Genomic DNA, 20,207 nt, shown 5'->3' with positions numbered 1-20,207 from the left:
TTCAGTGGCTATAACTTCCAGTGACAAAAAAAAACTCATAACACCATTTTCACTTCTACTGGTATTTTGACCGCGAACAAAATGAAGTTCACTGTGGTCCAATGTGTAAACCGATATATAGTATTCCAGCTGTATGGTAATGCGCGGACCATATTACGAATTATGTCTTTTTTCTTTAAATGCGTAAAGCAGAAGGAGACGAAAATATACAATTTTTGTTGTTGCAATTATAAACAAAAAAGTGAACATTTCGAAACATAAATATTTCAATTAAAAACTATTTATTTCATTTGCTTAAAACACAAAATAAAATAATTGATTTAAATCCCTACTATATTAGATTAATATATTTGATTTCGAATTTTATTTTGACATTATCCTAAGGCCACAGACGTGTCGTTGACAATAATTACATAATAAAAATCATAATAGTATAGCTTCTATAAAACTTTATAAAGTTTTTTATACAGTAAAATTACAAAGTAACACAGCAAAATTGATTTATAATCAACTATTTTAAAAACATTAACCGTAAAACATTTGGAACACAACAATATCAAATAAGACACAGTGTAGGCCTATATTTGTTTACGGGGTATGTATGAAATGAGAATTAAATGTAGAAAAATAAGTATTGCGTAATTTCCATGCTTTGAAATGATAAATAAAAATGGCATTTAATAATCAAAATAGTGACATTGAATAATCAATACTGTATTAGCAGCCTACTGTGCCACAAAAATCAATATATTAACTCGGTTACTAGGCCTACTAGTTTAGCTTTAGGTAACAACCGTTTACATTACGTACATAAAATAGGCCTAAATAAGAAGCATACTAGCGTGATTTATAATATATTGCAAATTAAAATACATTGATATAAATGAAACATATAAATATTTTATCTACATTGTTAAACTACGGTATATAATAAAGTTGGCATAAATTGCCAATATCATTAACATTTATTTGAATTAAAAATCACTAAAACGAAAGGTAGAAAATTCTGGGAATAAAGCAGTGTCTTCAAATGAAAACGTTCATAATTCATTCGTATAATAAACCAACATCTCCACAGTGGTCCAACATTCATATGAAGGAGTCAAATTCTATATTAGCAAACAGCTGGACAAATTCCATGGTCATTAGTGAATAAGCAGAGAATACAATTAATTTTGTATACCAAAAATCCCAAGATTACATTGTACATGATTGAGTCGTTTAAAATGAAGTTTCTACTATAATTATCTTACCACTGCTGTCCCATATAGAGGTCTATGTTTACAAGGGTAGTCTTCACATCCACACTGCTTGTTATCAGGTTAATGTTGGTTCATGTTCAACATATATTACCAGTGTTGTCTCATCTACGATGCCTGTTAATACCAGGTTAGTGTTGTCTCATCTACGATGCCTGTTAATACCAGGCTAGTGTTGTCTCATTATCTACAATGCTTGTTACCAGTTTAGTGTTGTTGCATGTTCAACACATTATTACCCGGTTAGTGTTGTGTCATCTATAATGCTTGTTACCAGGTTAGTGTTGTTGCATTTTCAACACATTATTACCAAGGCTAGTGTTGTTGCATGTTCAACACACATTACCAGGCTAGTGTTGTTTCATCAACGATGCCTGTTATTATGAGGCTAGTGTTGTCTCATCTACTATGCTTGTTACCAGGTTAGTGTTGTTGCATTTTCAACATACATTACCAGATTAGTTTTGTGTCATCTATAATGCATAATAATATCAGGTTGGTGTTGTCTCATCTACAATGCTTGTTACCAGGTTAGTGTTGTTGCATGTTCAACACATTATTGCCAAGGCTAGTGTTGTTGCATGTTCAACACACATTACCAGACTAGTGTTGTCTCATCTACAATGCTTGTTACTAGGTTAGTGTTGTTGCATGTTCAACACACATTACCAGACTAGTGTTGTCTCATCTACAATGCTTGTTACCAGGTTAGTGTTGTTGCTGCATGTTCAACACACATTACCAGACTAGTGTTGTCTCATCTACAATGCTTGTTACCAGGTTAGTGTTGCTGCATGTTCAACACATTATTACCAGGTTAGTGTTGTGTCATCTATAATGCCTGGTAATATCAGACTAGTGTTGTCTCATCTACAATGCTTGTTATAAGGTTATTGTTGCTGCATGTTCAACACATTATTACCAGGTTAGTGTTGTCATCTGCAATGCTTGTTACCAGGTTAGTGTTGCTGCATGTTCAACACATTATTACCAGGTTAGTGTTGTGTCATCTATAATGCCTGGTAATATCAGGCTAGTGTTGTCTCATTCACAATGTATGTAACTATCAGGTTAGTGTTGCTGCATGTTCAACAAATTGATAGTGTTGCCTCATCAATAATGCTTGTTACCAGGCTAGTGTTGTTGCATGTTCAACACATGTTGCCGGGCTAGTGTTGTCTCATCACAAATGCTTGTTATTAGTCTAGTGTTGCTGCATGTTCAACACATTGATAGTGTTGCCTCTTATACAATGCTTGTTACCAGGCTAGTGTTGCTGTAAGTTCAAAACACATTACCAGGCTAGTGTTGTTGCATGTTTAACATATATTACCAGGCTAGTGCTCTCATTAACAATGCTTGTTACACACTTAGTGTTGTTGCATTTTCAACACATATTACCAGGCTAGTGATTTTGAATGTTCACAATACCAGGCTAATATTATCCAACATACAATGCCTGTTAATATCAGGCTAGTGTTGTCACATGTGTAACATATACCAGGATAGTGTTGTTGCATGTTTAACACATATTAGCAGGCTAGTGTTGTCCCATCTACAGTACAATGGCTGTTAATATCAGGCAATTGTTGCCTCTTACAGAATTCTTGTTAACAAGCTAGTGTTGTTGCATGTTCAACACACCAGACTAGTGTTGTCTCATCTAAACTGTCTGTATTTGCTAGTGCCTCATCAACAATGCTTCTTACCAGGTTAGTGTTTTCCAGTCTACAAAGATGTTTTACAAGCCTAGTGTTCACATATTCAACACATACTGTATTAGATTAGTGTTGTCACATGTTCAACACATAACCAGGCTAGTGTTATCTTATCTACAATGCATCAGGTTAATGGTTTCTTATCTAAAAGCATGTTTCAGTTAAAATTCATGCTTCCAGGATTTTGTTATTTCTCTGCTGTTTAGATATGGCAACAAACATGACCTGTCTAAAATATGCTAGTCAGATGTTTCAAATTAAAAACAAGCAAAGCCGGCCTCAATCCTAAATCATTCAGTCAGGTTGGGCTTGCCTCACCTTCGTGTGACATTGCTTAGGTTATACCACTTGACAATCTCTTGTGAGAGGTCAAGCGATTCCAGAGGAATGTCAACACCTCCCATGAACGTATTTTCTTTTAAGTAATCACTATTCCAAACTGTTAAATGCAGAGTTCTTTTTAGTACCTCATCCCATGGCATGTTCATCACAAGCTGAAAAACAAACATTTTACTAATTTCATTTCTATATATTTAATACATTGTTACCTCAGGTTATGTTTTCAACATGTATGTTTGTTTTTTTGTGAACCGCATAAAGGCCACAGTTTTTAGCCACAATGATCTATGAGCTAAAATCTCGACGGAATTCAATTTTGAAGAGTGAGATGGTCAAAATCCACAACCCACAAAATAACCATTTATTTATACACCTTTACCATCTACAGGCCACACTTTTTATCCGAATCTTGCCAGGTTTGGCTTCAATGATCATCATCTACTGTAGTGGTAGTACAGTATAAGTTTTAAGGGGAAGGGTCAAAGGTCAAAATCGACAATAAACTATTTAAAGAAATAAAATTTTATAAGAACATCCTCAACAGGATTTGAATCGGGTTTTCAACTATTGAAACTAAACTCACATTCACTTGTTACATAGTATGGGGTGGCTTGTGGGGAGGGGGTTGGGACAATTTTTATATAGGAAAATTATATATATAAGTGTAGGCAGATTTACAGTATGCACTATTGTTATCATATATTTCAGGTAATTTTGGAGTGGATATTTTCTTATCTTTACTGTTTACATGATTACCATGTGTTATCTTACCATTTCATTAAAAGTAGGGTTGAAAGATTTCTTAATAATTTTGGTCTTTCTTTTTGTTAGCTTTTGGTCATCAGGCAGCAGGTATGTTTTTACATAAGGGTCTGGCTCGGTGCCATCAGGAGTAAGCTGAAATTTAAAAAAAAAAAAGGATATATTGATATTCAAATTATTGGCTGAAGATTTTCAAGAAAACGATGATGGTGACTTAAACCCTTTTCATATCTGCATAAATGTTAATGCCAGTCAACATTGTGTTAATAATTGTGAAATTAATAATAAACATGAGGTGTGGTTGTCAATACTGGTAAACAGTATGCTAGTTGCGATATTTATGATGATGAAATTATGATAAGCATGTGGGTGTACAGGGTGTTAAAGTAATGTGATATTAAAGATGATGATATTGCAATGATACAGATGTCAATGTTGGTAGTGTGCTAATTAATGAGATATTGATTTGCGATATTGACAATGATGATATTGATAATGAATGGTAATGCTAACAAAGTTTACTTTGACGTTATAAAGGTTAACAACAATAAAAGACTCATAATATTTAATATAAAAATAATTATAAAAACCATCTTCATTTAAAAACAAGCACGAATGTGCAATACTCGGGGTACAGCGAAAGAAGCTGTATACAGACGTATACAGTTAGAAAGTAAAGAAAAATAGGTTTCGCCAGGGCTCGAACCGGGACCTTCTGCGTGTTAAGCAGACTTGACAACCACTACACTACGAAACCTCTTACATTAAAAATGTGGGTTACAGAAAGTTTTTTAATCCATTTAAATTACAAATAAATGGTAATAAGCACAAAGCAAAATAAACATGTGTAAAAGTGATAATTACCGATTACACAAAATAAGTATTTTAAAAAATAATAAAAATAAAATATACTCTGTATAATTATCATATTGCGTATACAGTACTTTTCACCATAAAGTAAAAGAAAAAGGTTTTGTCCGGGCTAGAACCAGGTACCTTCTGCGTGTTAAGCAAACGTGATAACCACTACGCCAAGAATCCGCATATAACCATATAACTACATAACGCTGTGGTGTGTGTCACACATTGTGGCTTCTTAATTAAACAAATTAATTAACAAAAAATTAAAAATCCGGCTCTATAGCTTTGAGGACATGTCCCTGTAGTATGTTCATGCCAAATCCCAGCTCAATACTATAACGAATAAGGGAGGAGTAGTACTTTAAAAATCGCACTTTTTACTCAATAGTGTCCAGATGGAGGAAGAGAAGGAGAAAATGATTAAGTACTAGACTCGGGTACCCCGAGTAAAAATTGTTTTTCAATTAATTACTACAATGTATGGTACTTACTAAATCTTTAGCATGCATGATCATTATAAAGAGGGCATTGTTGTTATAATGAACAGACAATTTGACTTGACCTCCGACCTGACCTGCCACTACATGTTTGTCATTTTCAGCATCACCTGAAAAAGGGTTGTTTGTGTTATCAATCTTAAATTCAAATGCAAATGGCTGTTGCTGCTGCATATAGCACTGACTACTCAATTTTTTTGTTTGCCAAACAAATTGAACATAACATTTTGCATGGATTGACTAAAAATTACACCGTCTCTTTACTACTAACTTACCTTTGAGTTTTGCTGATGATGCCTTGTTTGCATCTTTTTCATCTCGAATCAAAGGATGGAAGAACGTATACACCAAATCAGACTGTAAAAATAGATGGCAAGAAACAATAATAATCATGTTTGTCTTTAATAAATTGAAGAAAATAATTGAAAACCATTGTATTAGGTGTGTGCCTTCAACTAAAAGGAGTTTGTTTTTATTGTTCCTCTGAACACACACATAACATTTACATATGAAAAAACACATTTTAGTGAGAAGTCGAATAAATAAAATAACATTTTCTATAGTACCTCAGATATTGCTGTTGGAGCTCTAAACAAGTGAGAGAGAAACTGTTCTATCTCAACCTTGCGCCTCTCTGCAACCTGCTTAACATGTGTTCGTCCAAACAGCACACGGGAGGACAGAGGTGGCAGATTGCAGTCTGGATGTAGCATTGCTAATTTCTGCTCTAATTCATGGAACTCGCTGAAGCGTCGGAAGATGAAGGTTGGAACGGTTGAGCGTTCACGTTGAACTCGCGTTATGTAAACCTAAATAAACAGTATGCAATAGTGAATTTTATCGGTTTTCTTAAATTAGTATTTATTGTTTAAAGTAAATGGTTGGTATTACAGTATCATTTCGCACTAACAAAACATAAAACTTGAAAATAAATTGGTTTTTAAAAGCTATAACTAAAGCAAATATCCTGGTTAATCCTGAGATCCTTTGCTATCTTGGATGAACCTAGAATTATTTTTGTCAGAATTTTTATAAAAAATAATATGGTTAAACTTGACTAGTTCTCATTAATATTAAAATGAAAAGAAATCTGGAATTTAGCTCTTTTTTTTTTTAGAGCAAAGCACTGTAAGCCTAGGCAGCATGTTAAGTCTTGAAGCTATACAAGTGATGGTTCTCTCATCATTCCTATGGCTCACTCTTATTTTATTATCCATTTTATTTGCATAGGCATACCCAGCACAAGATTTCCTCATCTTCTCGGGATTATGCCTTCCTCCATAGCCAATTTTCTTTAATTCACTTTTCTTTTGTATATCCAACAATCATCTTTTTCATTTTTAATATACCTTACCATTTCTGTTTATTATTTTGTATTGTATTGCTATGGAGGAAAATAAATGTCTTTTTGAAATGAAATTCGATGATATCAGAGTTTAAAAAAAAAAAATTCTTACAAATTACTTACATAATACTTTTCGGAGTCATAACGTTTTTGAATACCGAAAATTGAAGCATTGCTAATACGGCCATCGGTAGCCAAGCTGTACTTCTTTGGTGCAAACGACAGCTCATCTGGACTGACGGATGAGAACCTTAACTGTGCAAGGTTATGTACAAAGAAATTGAATTGCGTTGCTTTCGATCCTAAACTGGCCTCAATTAATCTGAAATATTAACGTATCAACATAATATGGTTAGTAAATACCACTTTGACACACTTCTATATTATTATTATTATTCATTTGTATACACTTATTTATATTTATATTTATACTTAATTACATATAATGTTTTTTATTTTTATTTATTTTTTAGGGTGCACAAATCTTAAAATATTCATCCTCTAGTGAATGTGATGATGTCATGGTCCACACAGCAAATACAGGCTTGCGGCGATTACACACATTTTACATGTGCCAAAATTATGGTACATGATATGTAGTCGGAACTGTACATGTATGTATATGTGATGTATGTGGAAATAAAGAACAAATGATGAATAATGTACATAAATTAGTATCTATTGATCGTGTCAAGCTCAATGGTTGGTGTGGAACATTTTGTCTATTGGCACAGAGAACTAGGAGCATGGTCCAACATGTGCCTTTATTTTGTCTATTGGCACAGAGAACTAGGCAAATGGTCAACCAAGCTGATAATAAATTACATACACAGTTGACAGTAGGGAGATGTGATGAATGAAAAAAGGGATACCTTGTAAACATGCCAGTAGCTTCTGCATCACTAGCTTCAGGCTTCAAAGCATTGTGCACATACTGAAGATCCTCTACTCGGCATAATTGAGCTATACCAGAATTCAGCATCTAATAGGATATATTTAGAATGTTTATGATCAAATATGCATCTCTATTTTATACATGAATTCCTAAATGATTCCCACTTTTTTCAGATTTCTCATTTAAAAACTATTTATTAAACAGAGTAGAACATGAATTGGCCGCCACTCACTCCAGCTGTCATCTCTCTAATCTCCTTTCTTGTAGAAGGCGTTATTTAGAGGTAAATTAAATTTAACACAATTACAGTCATTTTCTTTATAGATTTCAAATAATTTCAATAAATTTTGATAATTGTGGTTCTTATTCTCGACAGCTAGATTTTAGGTCGGTATTAGACTTTGAAAACACACACACATTTGTTAGTATTCAAATTATAAATTAAATTAAATTATATATTGAAAATATTCAACTACAGAAGAACCCCCATAACCCCCTTCAAAATCCAACAAGTTTCCCCTTAATTAGATGCCTCAAAAGAGGGCTTTTACTGTAGTAAACCTCCTTTTTATTACATATACTATAGTAATAATAAAATTGTTTCCAAAAGAAAAAAAAAACTTACCAAACCAAAGAGATTGAAAAATAGGTTTGCATGTTTACGAACTAGATTGAAAGCAGCGCAACAAACATCGACAAAGTCTTGAAATTTACTACTCTGTTTGTCGCCCCCATTGATCACATATGCCATGTCAGATGACAGTACAAAAGGTACACGGTCTCTGAAATAAAAAGTTTTTTATTTAGTTGAGTTCATAATTTGGCATTTAAGTTCTGTTAAGTACAATTAAACACAATTCTAGCAATTTAAGTTTCATGAATCTGTTAAGTTCATAAAAAACATACTTTGGTGTTATGTGTATCAATCAAACGAACTAACATGTTTATTGTATATTTGAGGAAGTAAAACTAAAAGTAGTCTAAAGTATTTAGACACAAATAAGATCAATTAAAAAAGTTGAATAGAATTTTATGTAAGACAGGCTAGGCGATTTTACAAAATAATTTTGAAATTGTGTGAGAATAACAAGATCATGTAAAAATGATTTACTTAATTTTTTTTATTTAGAAATGATAGAATGTATCAAATATTTACAGATAGACCTCTGATATCATTTAGTCCAGCCTCGATTTAGTCACTTCACTTAAATTTAAAGAATATAAAAATGGTAAAATTGTAAAACAAATAAAAATGTTAAATTCTTATTTTGATTCATTCGTTTCCTTAGCAAGCTAATTGTTCATTATCATAATTTAAACACTGTTATTGCAATTGTTAACAATAAGTGGGGTTGTGGATTGAGAGATCAATAAAGATAATAAACGTTTGACTATTTGTAAAAAAAAAAACAAAAAAAAACATACTTTTCAGCTAGCTACTGTAGTAGATATGACTTTCTTTCCTAGGAACAGTGCCTAGGACATTTATTATATACATAGGCCATTGGCCCAAACACAACAATATAAATAATTACAATAAAATAAACTTTTGTGTGTTTTTTATAAGAAAAGTAAATGAACTTAACAAGATTAAAATATATGTTTTTACTTGACATTAATAAAATGATATTTTTCAACTGTAGGGAATTTAAAGTAAAAAGATTGAAGTAATGGATTTCTTAAATTATTATATAAATGGATATTGTAATACAAAATGACACTTGTTTTCTACTAAATTATTGTTACAAACTTTACAAATTCTTTAATCTTTTGTTGTTCAATTTCAAGTTCAATAACACCTTACAATCACAGATGAAAGGGATTTTCAATTACATCAACGACAAAGATAACAAAATAAAAACAGATATATCAAATAAAATATTGTAATATTTAAATGATATTAATTATTTCAACTAACCGTTTGATATTTCCAAACATTTGAGCGTTGCCAAGAAACTTGCCAAAATCAATATGAAACATGTGACCAGTCTTTGTGACCATGATGTTGTCATTATGACGATCACCAACTCCCAGAACATATGTAGCTACGCAGTAACCAGCACAGGAAAAAGTAAAATTTTCAACAGCCTTTAAACAGAAATGAAAAGGTTAAAGACAAAAAAATCACATTCACAATTCATAATGTAATATTATGATCTGCATCAAGAACTGTAGAATAACAAAGGATAAGATAGATACAGTAACTAAGAATATGGAAACATTAGTATGTAAGAAAAGATGTGTAAAGGTATCTTAATTATTGTCTAAATACAATCATCATACAGTATAACATATTATGATATTAAAATAAACAAGAAATAAACAAATCTCCATTTATACACACCCATTTGAAATCATAATATAAAAATTTAAAAAAAAAAAACTGAAACTGAAACCAATGGATAGACTTATTTTGCATTTTAAAAATGTTAACCCTGTTATGTTTATATTTCCTCGAGTACGATGATATTGACCGAGTCATTTTTCACGTGATTATCGTGTCCCTGTCATTAAACATATAAAATCCAGTAAATTCTCGAGTACAATGATTGACTGTGTTATTTTCCTGTGGCAACACTCGCGTTTGGCGAGTAAGTCATCTACTGAGACTTGAACTCGCAAAGATTAGTCCACATGATCACAAGACTTTTTACTCGCTGCGCCACGCAACTTGCTTGAAGGAATTAATCAACTAAACTATTTAAACTATGCATACATAGAGCCCTCATTTGTTATTAGTCCTCCCTAGATGATGAAAGACGGTTGATTGATAGTGATTGGTAAATACTGAAGGTACGCACTGCGCTCTCAAGAAATATATTTCTCTCAGTGCTACATGCTTCGGAAAATATATTCCCGAGAGCAAAATATCATTCCCTTGGGGATGTCAAATCTTATATTTCATCTCTAAGCTGGCAATATTTATATTATAGTACCTTAGTAAATTCCAGCTCTGTTGGATTGTGTTTCTGAAGCCATTCAGTCAGTGGTTTGTCCTTGAATGAACCAGTCACTCCATTTTCTACCTGGATCTTTCTTAACGTTTCTGCATCTTGGATAACCTCAATCATACCTATATAAAATGAAAAATGTATACAAAAACAATCTATACCTACTCCTTGATTAATAGCATTTGTACAATTATTATAAAATATAATACCTAAATAGATTCCGGTCATTTGATTGGACGATTGTGGGTCACATAATAAAAAAAAACATGTGCCCTATCAAAAGCTCTACATAGCACAGAGTATTCATATTTTTATTATTATTCAGCGGAAGACCAGATAGCAGCATAACAATTCCTTCCACATGCCCCAGCGAGAGCGCAGCAAATTACTATTTGTCGGTAGAACTAGGAGAACGGACCACCCTAACAACAATGGAGATCTCTGCTTGCAATTTTGCTCCACTGAGTGACAGTAAAATTGCTAATTAAACTACATAAAAAAAAACAAAAAACAAATCAAATATGCGGTCAGTAGGCTAAAGAGGTAAATACCTTCTCTAGAGCCCCTTTCTCACAGATGTGTCTGCAATATACCGGTACAGTGCTGGCGTCGTGCCGGTATCGTTACCGGCATATACCCATTCTCATCGGACTATCGTGCCGGAAATATAACCGGTATATACCGGCTTTCTGTGAGAAAGGAGTCGGGCATATTCGGCCAATAAAAAGTCTCTGACAAAATAATTATTGAGGGCGTCCTTTATTGTTATTATTTTTGTCTAGGGATATATGTCGGCGAATGTTAGGTTACAGATTATTATCTTCCTTTATAGCATATTTATGCAATACTAGCTATGTACAGTATATTGTGCATATATTATACAGGTACAGCAATTAATTAGCCGTCATCGGCAATCTGTAAAACACCTTAGAAGGCTGTACAATTTACAAGGATATGGCATAGGCCTGCTATAGATTATGCTACAAATTTCTTCTTGTCCCCTTATTTTAAGCAGCTCTCTTATCTCATTATCCCTCCAGTTCGACATTATTATTGTTAATTGAATTGAATCGGCGCCAAAGCGATACACTTGACCGCGCAAGGTGTCTGAAGCCTCGACAGGTACCCCGGAATATAACGGCGTTACGTTCTCACAGAAAACCATACCGGCATGGTAATGGTATATTCCCGCAATATTCCTGGCACTCAGCTCTGTGAGAAAGGGGCTTAGATGAAACATTCAATATTTGTATACTATAAACCTAGTATACACATGCAAACTTTCAAAATGAACTTTTATTTGCAAAGTGATGTTTTCATAGAACTAATTACATTCTTAATCGCAATAAATTAAACAAATTGTTGGTAAATGCATTTTGAATCATAAAGAATACGTTATCACAGGCTTGATTAGCGAATCAAATGGCTGATTACTGCTACCATATTCTTTGGTTCCTTGTACTGCCCTAAAATTGAAGTCAACTCTCTAGCCAATTTATTTAAAAATTCTTAGCATAAAAGTACCTTGATTTTTTCCCGTTGCTAAACATGTAAATGTAATAATCCTCATGTCTAATCCCTCTGACAGCCACAGCTTATTCATGATTCGGATCATCTGCATTATCAACATATCTTGTCGCATGTCTTCACCAGCCTATGCATAGAGCAACAGATTAAGATGTAACTTGTGTGTGTTACTTTACCCAATATTCATTATATTCATTAAAGTATGGTGTATTCAATGGTGTTCCAAATAAAAACAACTTAATACACATTTCAAACACAAGACAATTGCTAATAATGTTTTAACAACTAATACAATAATGTTGTCTCTCTTTCTATTTATAGATATGTTGGCAATTGCCATTTGTGTTTTTGTAATTAAATTGTGTGAATTTGCATTTTTTATCTGCTTTTACGTTATTTACGTTATGTTTTGTTCTTGACAGTTGAAGAGATTTTCATTTCGAAATAAGCGGACCAGAAAAGACTATACTATCATACGAATTTAAATGAACAAATTTTATGATCATCCTTTAATTATGTTAGACTATATATTTTGGTCAACAGCGTCACGTTGATACTCAACTTTTTTTCACAAAAAAATAATAACATAGATCTTACCTTGAATATAGTAATAATATCACCTCCTAGAAGATCCATATTGTAAAATGATAGCTTCAAAGGCACTGTAAATGATGGGTAATATGAACAAGCCTAGACAAATTTAAACAAAATTCAAAATAATTAATAACTAGTTTTTAATCTACCATATTTATACACACCCTGTTTCGAGTAAACACTGGCTTTGAAAAAACATGGTTTGGACTCCCCTCAAATAATACCTGCCTAAAAACCCTCCAGTACAAGTAACGCCTTGGGGTGTTCAGCATAAACATAAAAGATATAAACATATTGTCCCTTGAACGGGAAGATAAGTTTACCTTAATGTTGATACCGTTAACGTCTAAACTTGGTGAGGTTGGTAAACGAAGCTCCTTAACCATTTTCTTGGAAAGGTCAGCTAACGATGCTTGTAATACACTCTTTTAAATGACAAGAAATTGATGACATAAGTATTATGCAATACATTAAATGTTGTTTGTTCCATCAAACTGTTAAATATTCATTGCTAGTCGATCAGTCTGCCATTTTAGTGGAAAATTAAATTACAATCTTTCAATTTGTGGCTGGTTTTACGTAATTGTCAATATTAGTTTCGCGAGTTAAAAATAAAACCACCGCGAAAATAACGGCATATAAAGTATATTAATATACAGTTTTAGTTTAACTTTAGGCTATTTATTGATGGTAGCACAGGACTGGTCTTCCTTGTATCACACAATGGTTACCTACCATTCTTGCGGGATCCTTGGCAGACTTGATTCCATCTGCTATCAATGTTAAATTCTTAATGAGATCATCTTGATAGTGGAATTGGTCTCGCAATGCTTTACCACATGTGCACAGTAACGCTCCTAAAACCATTTGAAACCGTACCCTGAATTGATTATCTGCCAAGCCATCACGTAAATACCTAAAAAAGGCAAAGTTGTTAACAATAGTCATCAAAAAGAAAAACTTAGAATTTGGTTTAGCAATTAAGTACTTTTGTTTGTGTGACAACAGAAGAACGATGAACAGCTAACAGTAAAATACAGCCAGACATACTGTAGTAACAGTATTGTATACAATTATATAAAGATTTCCCTTAGCCTAAGAGTGCCTACCGCTGGTGTCTAGGGAACTGGTTTTGTGTGTGATGAGGCTATTATTGTTATATTTCAGGAATGACTCTTTGTTGGTATAAAAAGACTTGGCAATTTACTGTATGACCTTAATGACCTTAATGTTTTAATGGAAGTACAGTACAAATCAAACACCACTTAATTCCATCTGACTCAGAAAAAAAGAAGTAGTTCTTAAACCATTATAAAGAAGCCCAAAAAAAGTGAGATTTCATTAAATATCTTTTTAAAATTTCCTTCAAATGATTTGACTCAAAATTGTAAATTCTAAATGTTACATGTATTTTAATAGTAAATAGTAATAAATGTAATAGTACTCACCAGTATAGGTAATGTGCAATACGCACATTTGTCATTGATCGTTTAATGATAAAGTTGGCTAAAGCTGAATCATGGTAACTTTCATATTTCAGTGCCTGAAATGATAATTTGGACCAGTAACGTTTGGTAATTGTCATTTCTAAAACCTTACAAGTACCAGAACAAATTTCGTATAAATCTCGGTCTTGGACTAACTTCAACATTTCAACCACCACTATTCAAAAGTCTATGAAATCAGCCTTACATTTTAAATCTCTTAGCAGATTTTAGAAATATTAAAAATTTTAAAACAGTATTAGAAATGGAGGGTAGATACGATGGAAAAGCAGGTAGAGGAAGGAAGAGAAAAATGCTACTGGATAGACTTAAAAATGGAAACAAATATTACCAACTAAGGGTAAGGCATTAAATAGAGAAGAGTGGAAGAAAATGACTGTCATGGACCTGCCAATTGGCAGATGACAAGGTAGGTAGCAGACTTTAAACTGATTTTGATGATATTTATTTTACCATAATATATGTATAGGCCTACAAAAGATATAAATTTTTTTTTCAAACCAAAGTGTTATACTTAATTTTTTAGTTTGGTTAATTATTTCTGCACTGGTTGTAAAGGAGATGAGTGTAAAAGGTGTTACAACCAAAAATTAGTTTATCCTGTCAATTCTGCACATCCTTACCTGAACCAGCTGTGGTAAATAGTCACAAAGGTCATCATCAGTCATTGACCTGATCCAACTGACTGCTAAGGTACGAACTTCCTTATCAGCAAAACTACAAAAATCAATGTTAATATGAATAGGGAGCTTTTGATTTGCATTGGCCTATGACCTAGCAACAAGAGGTAATATTAATTCAATGCACATCCTTCTATTCCATGACAACGTTTTGGTGGTTTTTAACATACATGACAACATCTGAAGTTAAAAAACGGGAGGTTGTATTTTTTATAAGGTCAACAGTGCCCTCCATCTATTATTGAAACCAAGAGAGGTAAAGGAGTTCAGAGTGTGGTATCATGTGGTTGCTATCCCCTTTCCTTTTGAACAAAAAATATAAAAAATCACGAGCGTAGATGGTCGTACAATGGCTTAAATATCGAAAATTTGTAAGGCAGTAAACAAAACGGGAGTGTTGACATGTATGTATTAATATCAATTTTGATATAATCAATAATAAAGTTTGAATCATGTCAAAGTAAAAAAGTTAGCATATTCAGTTTTGTAGACTACATTTTCTACTCACTCTGGGTTGAGCAAATGCAATGCTTCAACAGGAGGCATTGCCTTCCAGCTGGCTAACATTGAATAGATGTCCGACAGATTGGTGTAGGCCCAGCTACTAGCTACCTGTAAGATCCTAGGCAAGGCTGTTGGTATCTCGTAGCAGTATCTGCGTTTAGCCCAAAGGAAATGGGCATCACCCTCATCCAGTCTAGAAGATAACATAAAAGTGTGCATTTTTTATTTAATGATCAATTAGTGTATCTCATCAATGAAGACTTTTTTACTCATGTTGAGTATTTTTTTTCCATTGAGTTTTTGGTAGAGTATGTAAAAAATCAACATGTTTGTGTTAATTAAAGTTTATGATTTAAACAAAATATAAAGATTTACAAATCAAAATAGGTCAATTGATATAACTCAAATACAAACTATGAATAACTATTTGTTGCCGTTTTGTCATTTGTATAGATTTTATTATTATTTTCTTTCACATCAGTTTTTTTTAAATCTGTATGTGAATTTGAACGTCTTTTTGTATAATTGTGTATAGAGGGCCTCTTAAAGTCGGCTATACTGATGTAGTACAGCTGTTAGAGCTATCCTTGTGAAACAAAGTTGAATACCTGGAGAGTACATCTTTCTTGAGGATGTTGTTGATGCGTTCTTCTTCCTCAACAGAGAGAGCACTTAAGCCTTGCAGGTTAGTATTAGGTTTGGTCTTCACTGGTGGAAAGATGATATTGTTGGTGCTTGATGGAAATTCAATCTAAACAAAAATCAAGTAAGAAGTATAGGCCTAGTTAGCTACAGTATGTTTTGTTGTTTTACGCTTAGTAGTACGCTTAAGTTTGCCGTCTCGGTACTTTTTTGTGTATTTATCCTATTGATTTTTATATCAGAATAAAGAAATAATAAATAGTCTTGTGACTGCTGCTTTGCCTGGGCTACTTTGGTAAGTAACAGTGTATTTTTATTTTTTTGATTAGTGTTACTTTTTGGTATCACTGACAATCTATGTGTATCTGACAAAACATCAAAAGGTATACTCACATGTAAAATAACACTAGATGGATCCATGATATTTGAAGCACATGTTCCAATTGGGTTACTATTAGTGTCTGGCCACAAGCCTAGCAAATTGTCTCCATTCAGAAGGACACTATTTAATAAAAACCATTGAATTATTAAGTAAATCTAAATATTTCAAATGATTGTAATAAAGTCAAATACCCTTGAGCTGGTCTAATATGTTTGGTTTTTCGAAATTTTGTGTTTTTAATTGTAAAAAAAAGAATTTGAAACTTTTTGGACATCAATAAAAGTCTCTAGTTTTGGGAGAGTTTCTGGTTTTTAGAGAGTCTGGTAGTCAGAGTTGACTGTACAAACAATTTAATGATATTTTTAAAGAAATATAACAACAGCTCGGTGCTGTATCAATTATTATTATTCCTCTTTAGTGTTGTAATATATACATATGACAATATTTTCCCAGTATCATAGAAAATTCAGTATTTAATGTGTATCACATGTGGTGCCTGTATCGTGTAATTTTAGGTAGATGGTTAGGTTATGGTTTTTAAAACTAGGCGATACATGTGTAACACATGAGATGCTGTATCATGGAAAGTTACGTTAAGGTTTATGAAACTAGGCGATACATGTGTAACACATGAGATGCTGTATCATGGAAGGTTACGTTAAGGTTTATGAAACTAGGCGATACATGTGTAACACATGAGATGCTGTATCATGGAAGGTTACGTTAAGGGTTAGGTTATGGTTTATAAAACTAGGCGATACATGTGCAACACATGAGATGCTGTATCATGGAAGGTTACGTTAAGGTTTATGAAACTAGGCGATACATGTGTAACACATGAGATGCTGTATCATGGAAGGTTACGTTAAGGGTTAGGTTATGGTTTATGAAACTAGGCGATACATGTGCAACACATGAGATGCTGTATCATGGAAGGTTACGTTAAGGTTTATGAAACTAGGCGATACATGTGTAACACATGAGATGCTGTATCATGGAAGGTTACATTAAGGGTTAGGTTATGGTTTATGAAACTAGGCGATACATGTGCAACACATGAGATGTTGTATCATGGAAGGTTACGTTAAGGTTTATGAAACTAGGCGATACATGTGTAACACATGAGATGCTGTATCATGGAAGGTTACGTTAAGGGTTAGGTTATGGTTTATAAAACTAGGCGATACATGTGCAACACATGAGATGCTGTATCATGGAAGGTTACGTTAAGGTTTATGAAACTAGGCGATACATGTGTAACACATGAGATGCTGTATCATGGAAGGTTACGTTAAGGGTTAGGTTATGGTTTATAAAACTAGGCGATACATGTGCAACACATGAGATGCTGTATCATGGAAGGTTACGTTAAGGTTTATGAAACTAGGCGATACATGTGTAACACATGAGATGCTGTATCATGGAAGGTTACGTTAAGGGTTAGGTTATGGTTTATAAAACTAGGCGATACATGTGCAACACATGAGATGCTGTATCATGGAAGGTTACGTTAAGGTTTATGAAACTAGGCGATACATGTGCAACACATGAGATGCTGTATCATGGAAGGTTACGTTAAGGTTTATGAAACTAGGCGATACATGTGTAACACATGAGATGCTGTATCATGGAAGGTTACGTTAAGGGTTAGGTTATGGTTTATGAAACTAGGCGATACATGTGCAACACATGAGATGCTGTATCATGGAAGGTTACGTTAAGGTTTATGAAACTAGGCGATACATGTGTAACACATGAGATGCTGTATCATGGAAGGTTACGTTAAGGGTTAGGTTATGGTTTATAAAACTAGGCGATACACATGTGATGCTGTATCACTAAATTTTCTTATGAAATTGAAGAAATCTGGATACAGTACCGAGAATTGAATGATAATAGGGAGCTTCCGATTTGTGAAAACCTAGCACATTTTATCATTGGATGTAGTATCCACCAAAAGTGTGTACAAAAATCAAGTGAGGAAGCACATCCCCACATGAGCACAATTAATTAACTTGATGTAACTAGTTTGAGTCCCCTAACATCCCCTAAATGTCCCCAAATGAGCACAATGAATTAACTTGATGTAACTAGTTTGAGTCCCCTAACATCCCCAAATGTCCCCACATGAGCGCAATGATTGAATTAACTTGACGGAGCTAGTTTGAGTCCCCTAACATCCCCTAAATGTCCCCATATGAACACAATGAATTAACTTGATGTAACTAGTTTGAGTTCAATAACATCCCCTAAATGTCCCCACATGAGCACAATTAATTAACTTGATGTAACTAGTTTGAGTCCCCTAACATCCCTTAAATGTCCCCACATGAGCACAATGAATTAACTTGATGTAACTAGTTTGAGTATCCTAACATACCCTAAATGTCCCCACATGAGCACAATGATTGAATTAACTTGACGGAGCTAGTTTGAGTCCCCTAACATCCTCCACATGAGCACAATGAATTAACTTGATGTAACTAGTTTGAGTATCCTAACATCCCCTAAATGTCCCCACATGAGCACAATTAATTAACTTGATGTAACTAGTTTGAGTATCCTAACATCCCCTAAATGTCCCCACATGAGCACAATTAATTTACTTGACGGAGATAGTTTCTAGGTTTTGTCACAAATCAAAAGTTAACTATTTAGAAGATAATGCAAACATTCAAGAAAACCTCTAATGGTAAATTTAATGTAAATTTAGGAAAAGATTTTTTCCTCTTAGAAAATGTCTTGATGTATCTTATCGAATTTAGACAAATTAGTGTAAAAAGAATAGGTTTAAAATGAACATTGTAACTTCAGTTGTATCTAATATTTCAAATGTATCTAAATCAACAAAAAAGGAAAATACACATTTAAGAACATCTTAATTCTATTTTATGATAAAAAGTATACCTACCAGAAACACTGTTATATTAGAATAACAAAATTACGAATACATACAAGTTCTAGTAAGACTACAACAACAACATAGTACTGTCTATGAACATTGTTTTGGCTAATAACCCAAGGTTCTATATTAGAATGGGTAACAAGTTAAAATAAGAAAAGGGATTAGGGGAAATCCCAAATAAATTGGCAAGCTGAAATATTTTAGACAACATCTACAGAATGCCCAGTTCAGATAATGTTGAATGTTCATCTATTTGCTTGAAATTAGGGTGGAAGTTTCAAAAGTTTGTTTACCTATGGTAAAAGGTTATAATTAGTATGTTATGTTGTGCTTTATTTTCTTATCTAAATCATAACGTAACGTACTAATAACTAAAAAACACAAGACAAGCAATTAGAAATAAAAGCAGAAACGTGCATTCAAATGTGTAAAAAAAAACAAACCGACATTTAAAGTGTTAAAAAATACGGGGTAACAACTCATGCACATTGATAATGATATACAACTTTCACATCGCTTAGAAACCCTGACTTTAGGGGCGTCACCTGTTTTGTATCGTGTACGCCCCAGTACTGCATGTTTAAATTTGCTAGACGATGTAAAAGTGGTAATGGTAATAAACATTTCACAATAGGGCAATTAATAGCCAATAGTCAACTCTTATGAAACTTTTTGAAAACCAGAATTGTCTTTAGAACCTCAAGTACAGTAACTCAAGTAATTTGAACATTTCCAGAACTGAAAGTTGTGATCAGCTAGATGCCGACATAAGAGCTCGTGCACAACGCCCTCTTTCAATTACGAATTGTGCTACATGCAATGTATGGCTAAACAAACAGGT

The 20,207-nt window shown here is 33.3% G+C and overlaps 1 protein-coding gene across 1 annotated transcript in view; it reads right to left on the bottom strand.

Annotated features, from left to right (window-relative positions):
- Nucleotides 1–279: 279 nt before the first annotated feature.
- Nucleotides 280–20,207, bottom strand: part of LOC140053966 (phosphatidylinositol 4-phosphate 3-kinase C2 domain-containing subunit beta-like) — a 34,324-nt gene continuing 14,396 nt past the window's right edge. The window contains exons 13-32 of the mRNA XM_072098740.1: nt 16,473–16,581; nt 16,046–16,188; nt 15,442–15,630; nt 14,877–14,970; nt 14,197–14,291; nt 13,484–13,664; nt 13,072–13,173; nt 12,752–12,844; nt 12,152–12,281; nt 10,613–10,749; nt 9,595–9,764; nt 8,302–8,458; nt 7,654–7,763; nt 6,905–7,103; nt 6,003–6,245; nt 5,712–5,793; nt 5,431–5,546; nt 4,088–4,213; nt 3,296–3,471; nt 280–2,987 (exon numbers count right to left, since the gene is read on the bottom strand). Of these exons, the coding sequence (XP_071954841.1) occupies nt 2,870–2,987; nt 3,296–3,471; nt 4,088–4,213; nt 5,431–5,546; nt 5,712–5,793; nt 6,003–6,245; nt 6,905–7,103; nt 7,654–7,763; nt 8,302–8,458; nt 9,595–9,764; nt 10,613–10,749; nt 12,152–12,281; nt 12,752–12,844; nt 13,072–13,173; nt 13,484–13,664; nt 14,197–14,291; nt 14,877–14,970; nt 15,442–15,630; nt 16,046–16,188; nt 16,473–16,581 (2,770 nt within the window). The 3' untranslated portion in view covers nt 280–2,869. The remainder of the gene's footprint in view (nt 2,988–3,295; nt 3,472–4,087; nt 4,214–5,430; nt 5,547–5,711; nt 5,794–6,002; nt 6,246–6,904; nt 7,104–7,653; nt 7,764–8,301; nt 8,459–9,594; nt 9,765–10,612; nt 10,750–12,151; nt 12,282–12,751; nt 12,845–13,071; nt 13,174–13,483; nt 13,665–14,196; nt 14,292–14,876; nt 14,971–15,441; nt 15,631–16,045; nt 16,189–16,472; nt 16,582–20,207) is intronic.

Source organism: Antedon mediterranea, chromosome 7 (assembly GCF_964355755.1).
Source record: "Antedon mediterranea chromosome 7, ecAntMedi1.1, whole genome shotgun sequence".
NCBI lineage: Eukaryota > Metazoa > Echinodermata > Crinoidea > Comatulida > Antedonidae > Antedon > Antedon mediterranea.
The sequence above is the reverse complement of the archived record's forward strand: the minus strand, read 5'-3'. Positions and strand labels throughout refer to the sequence as shown.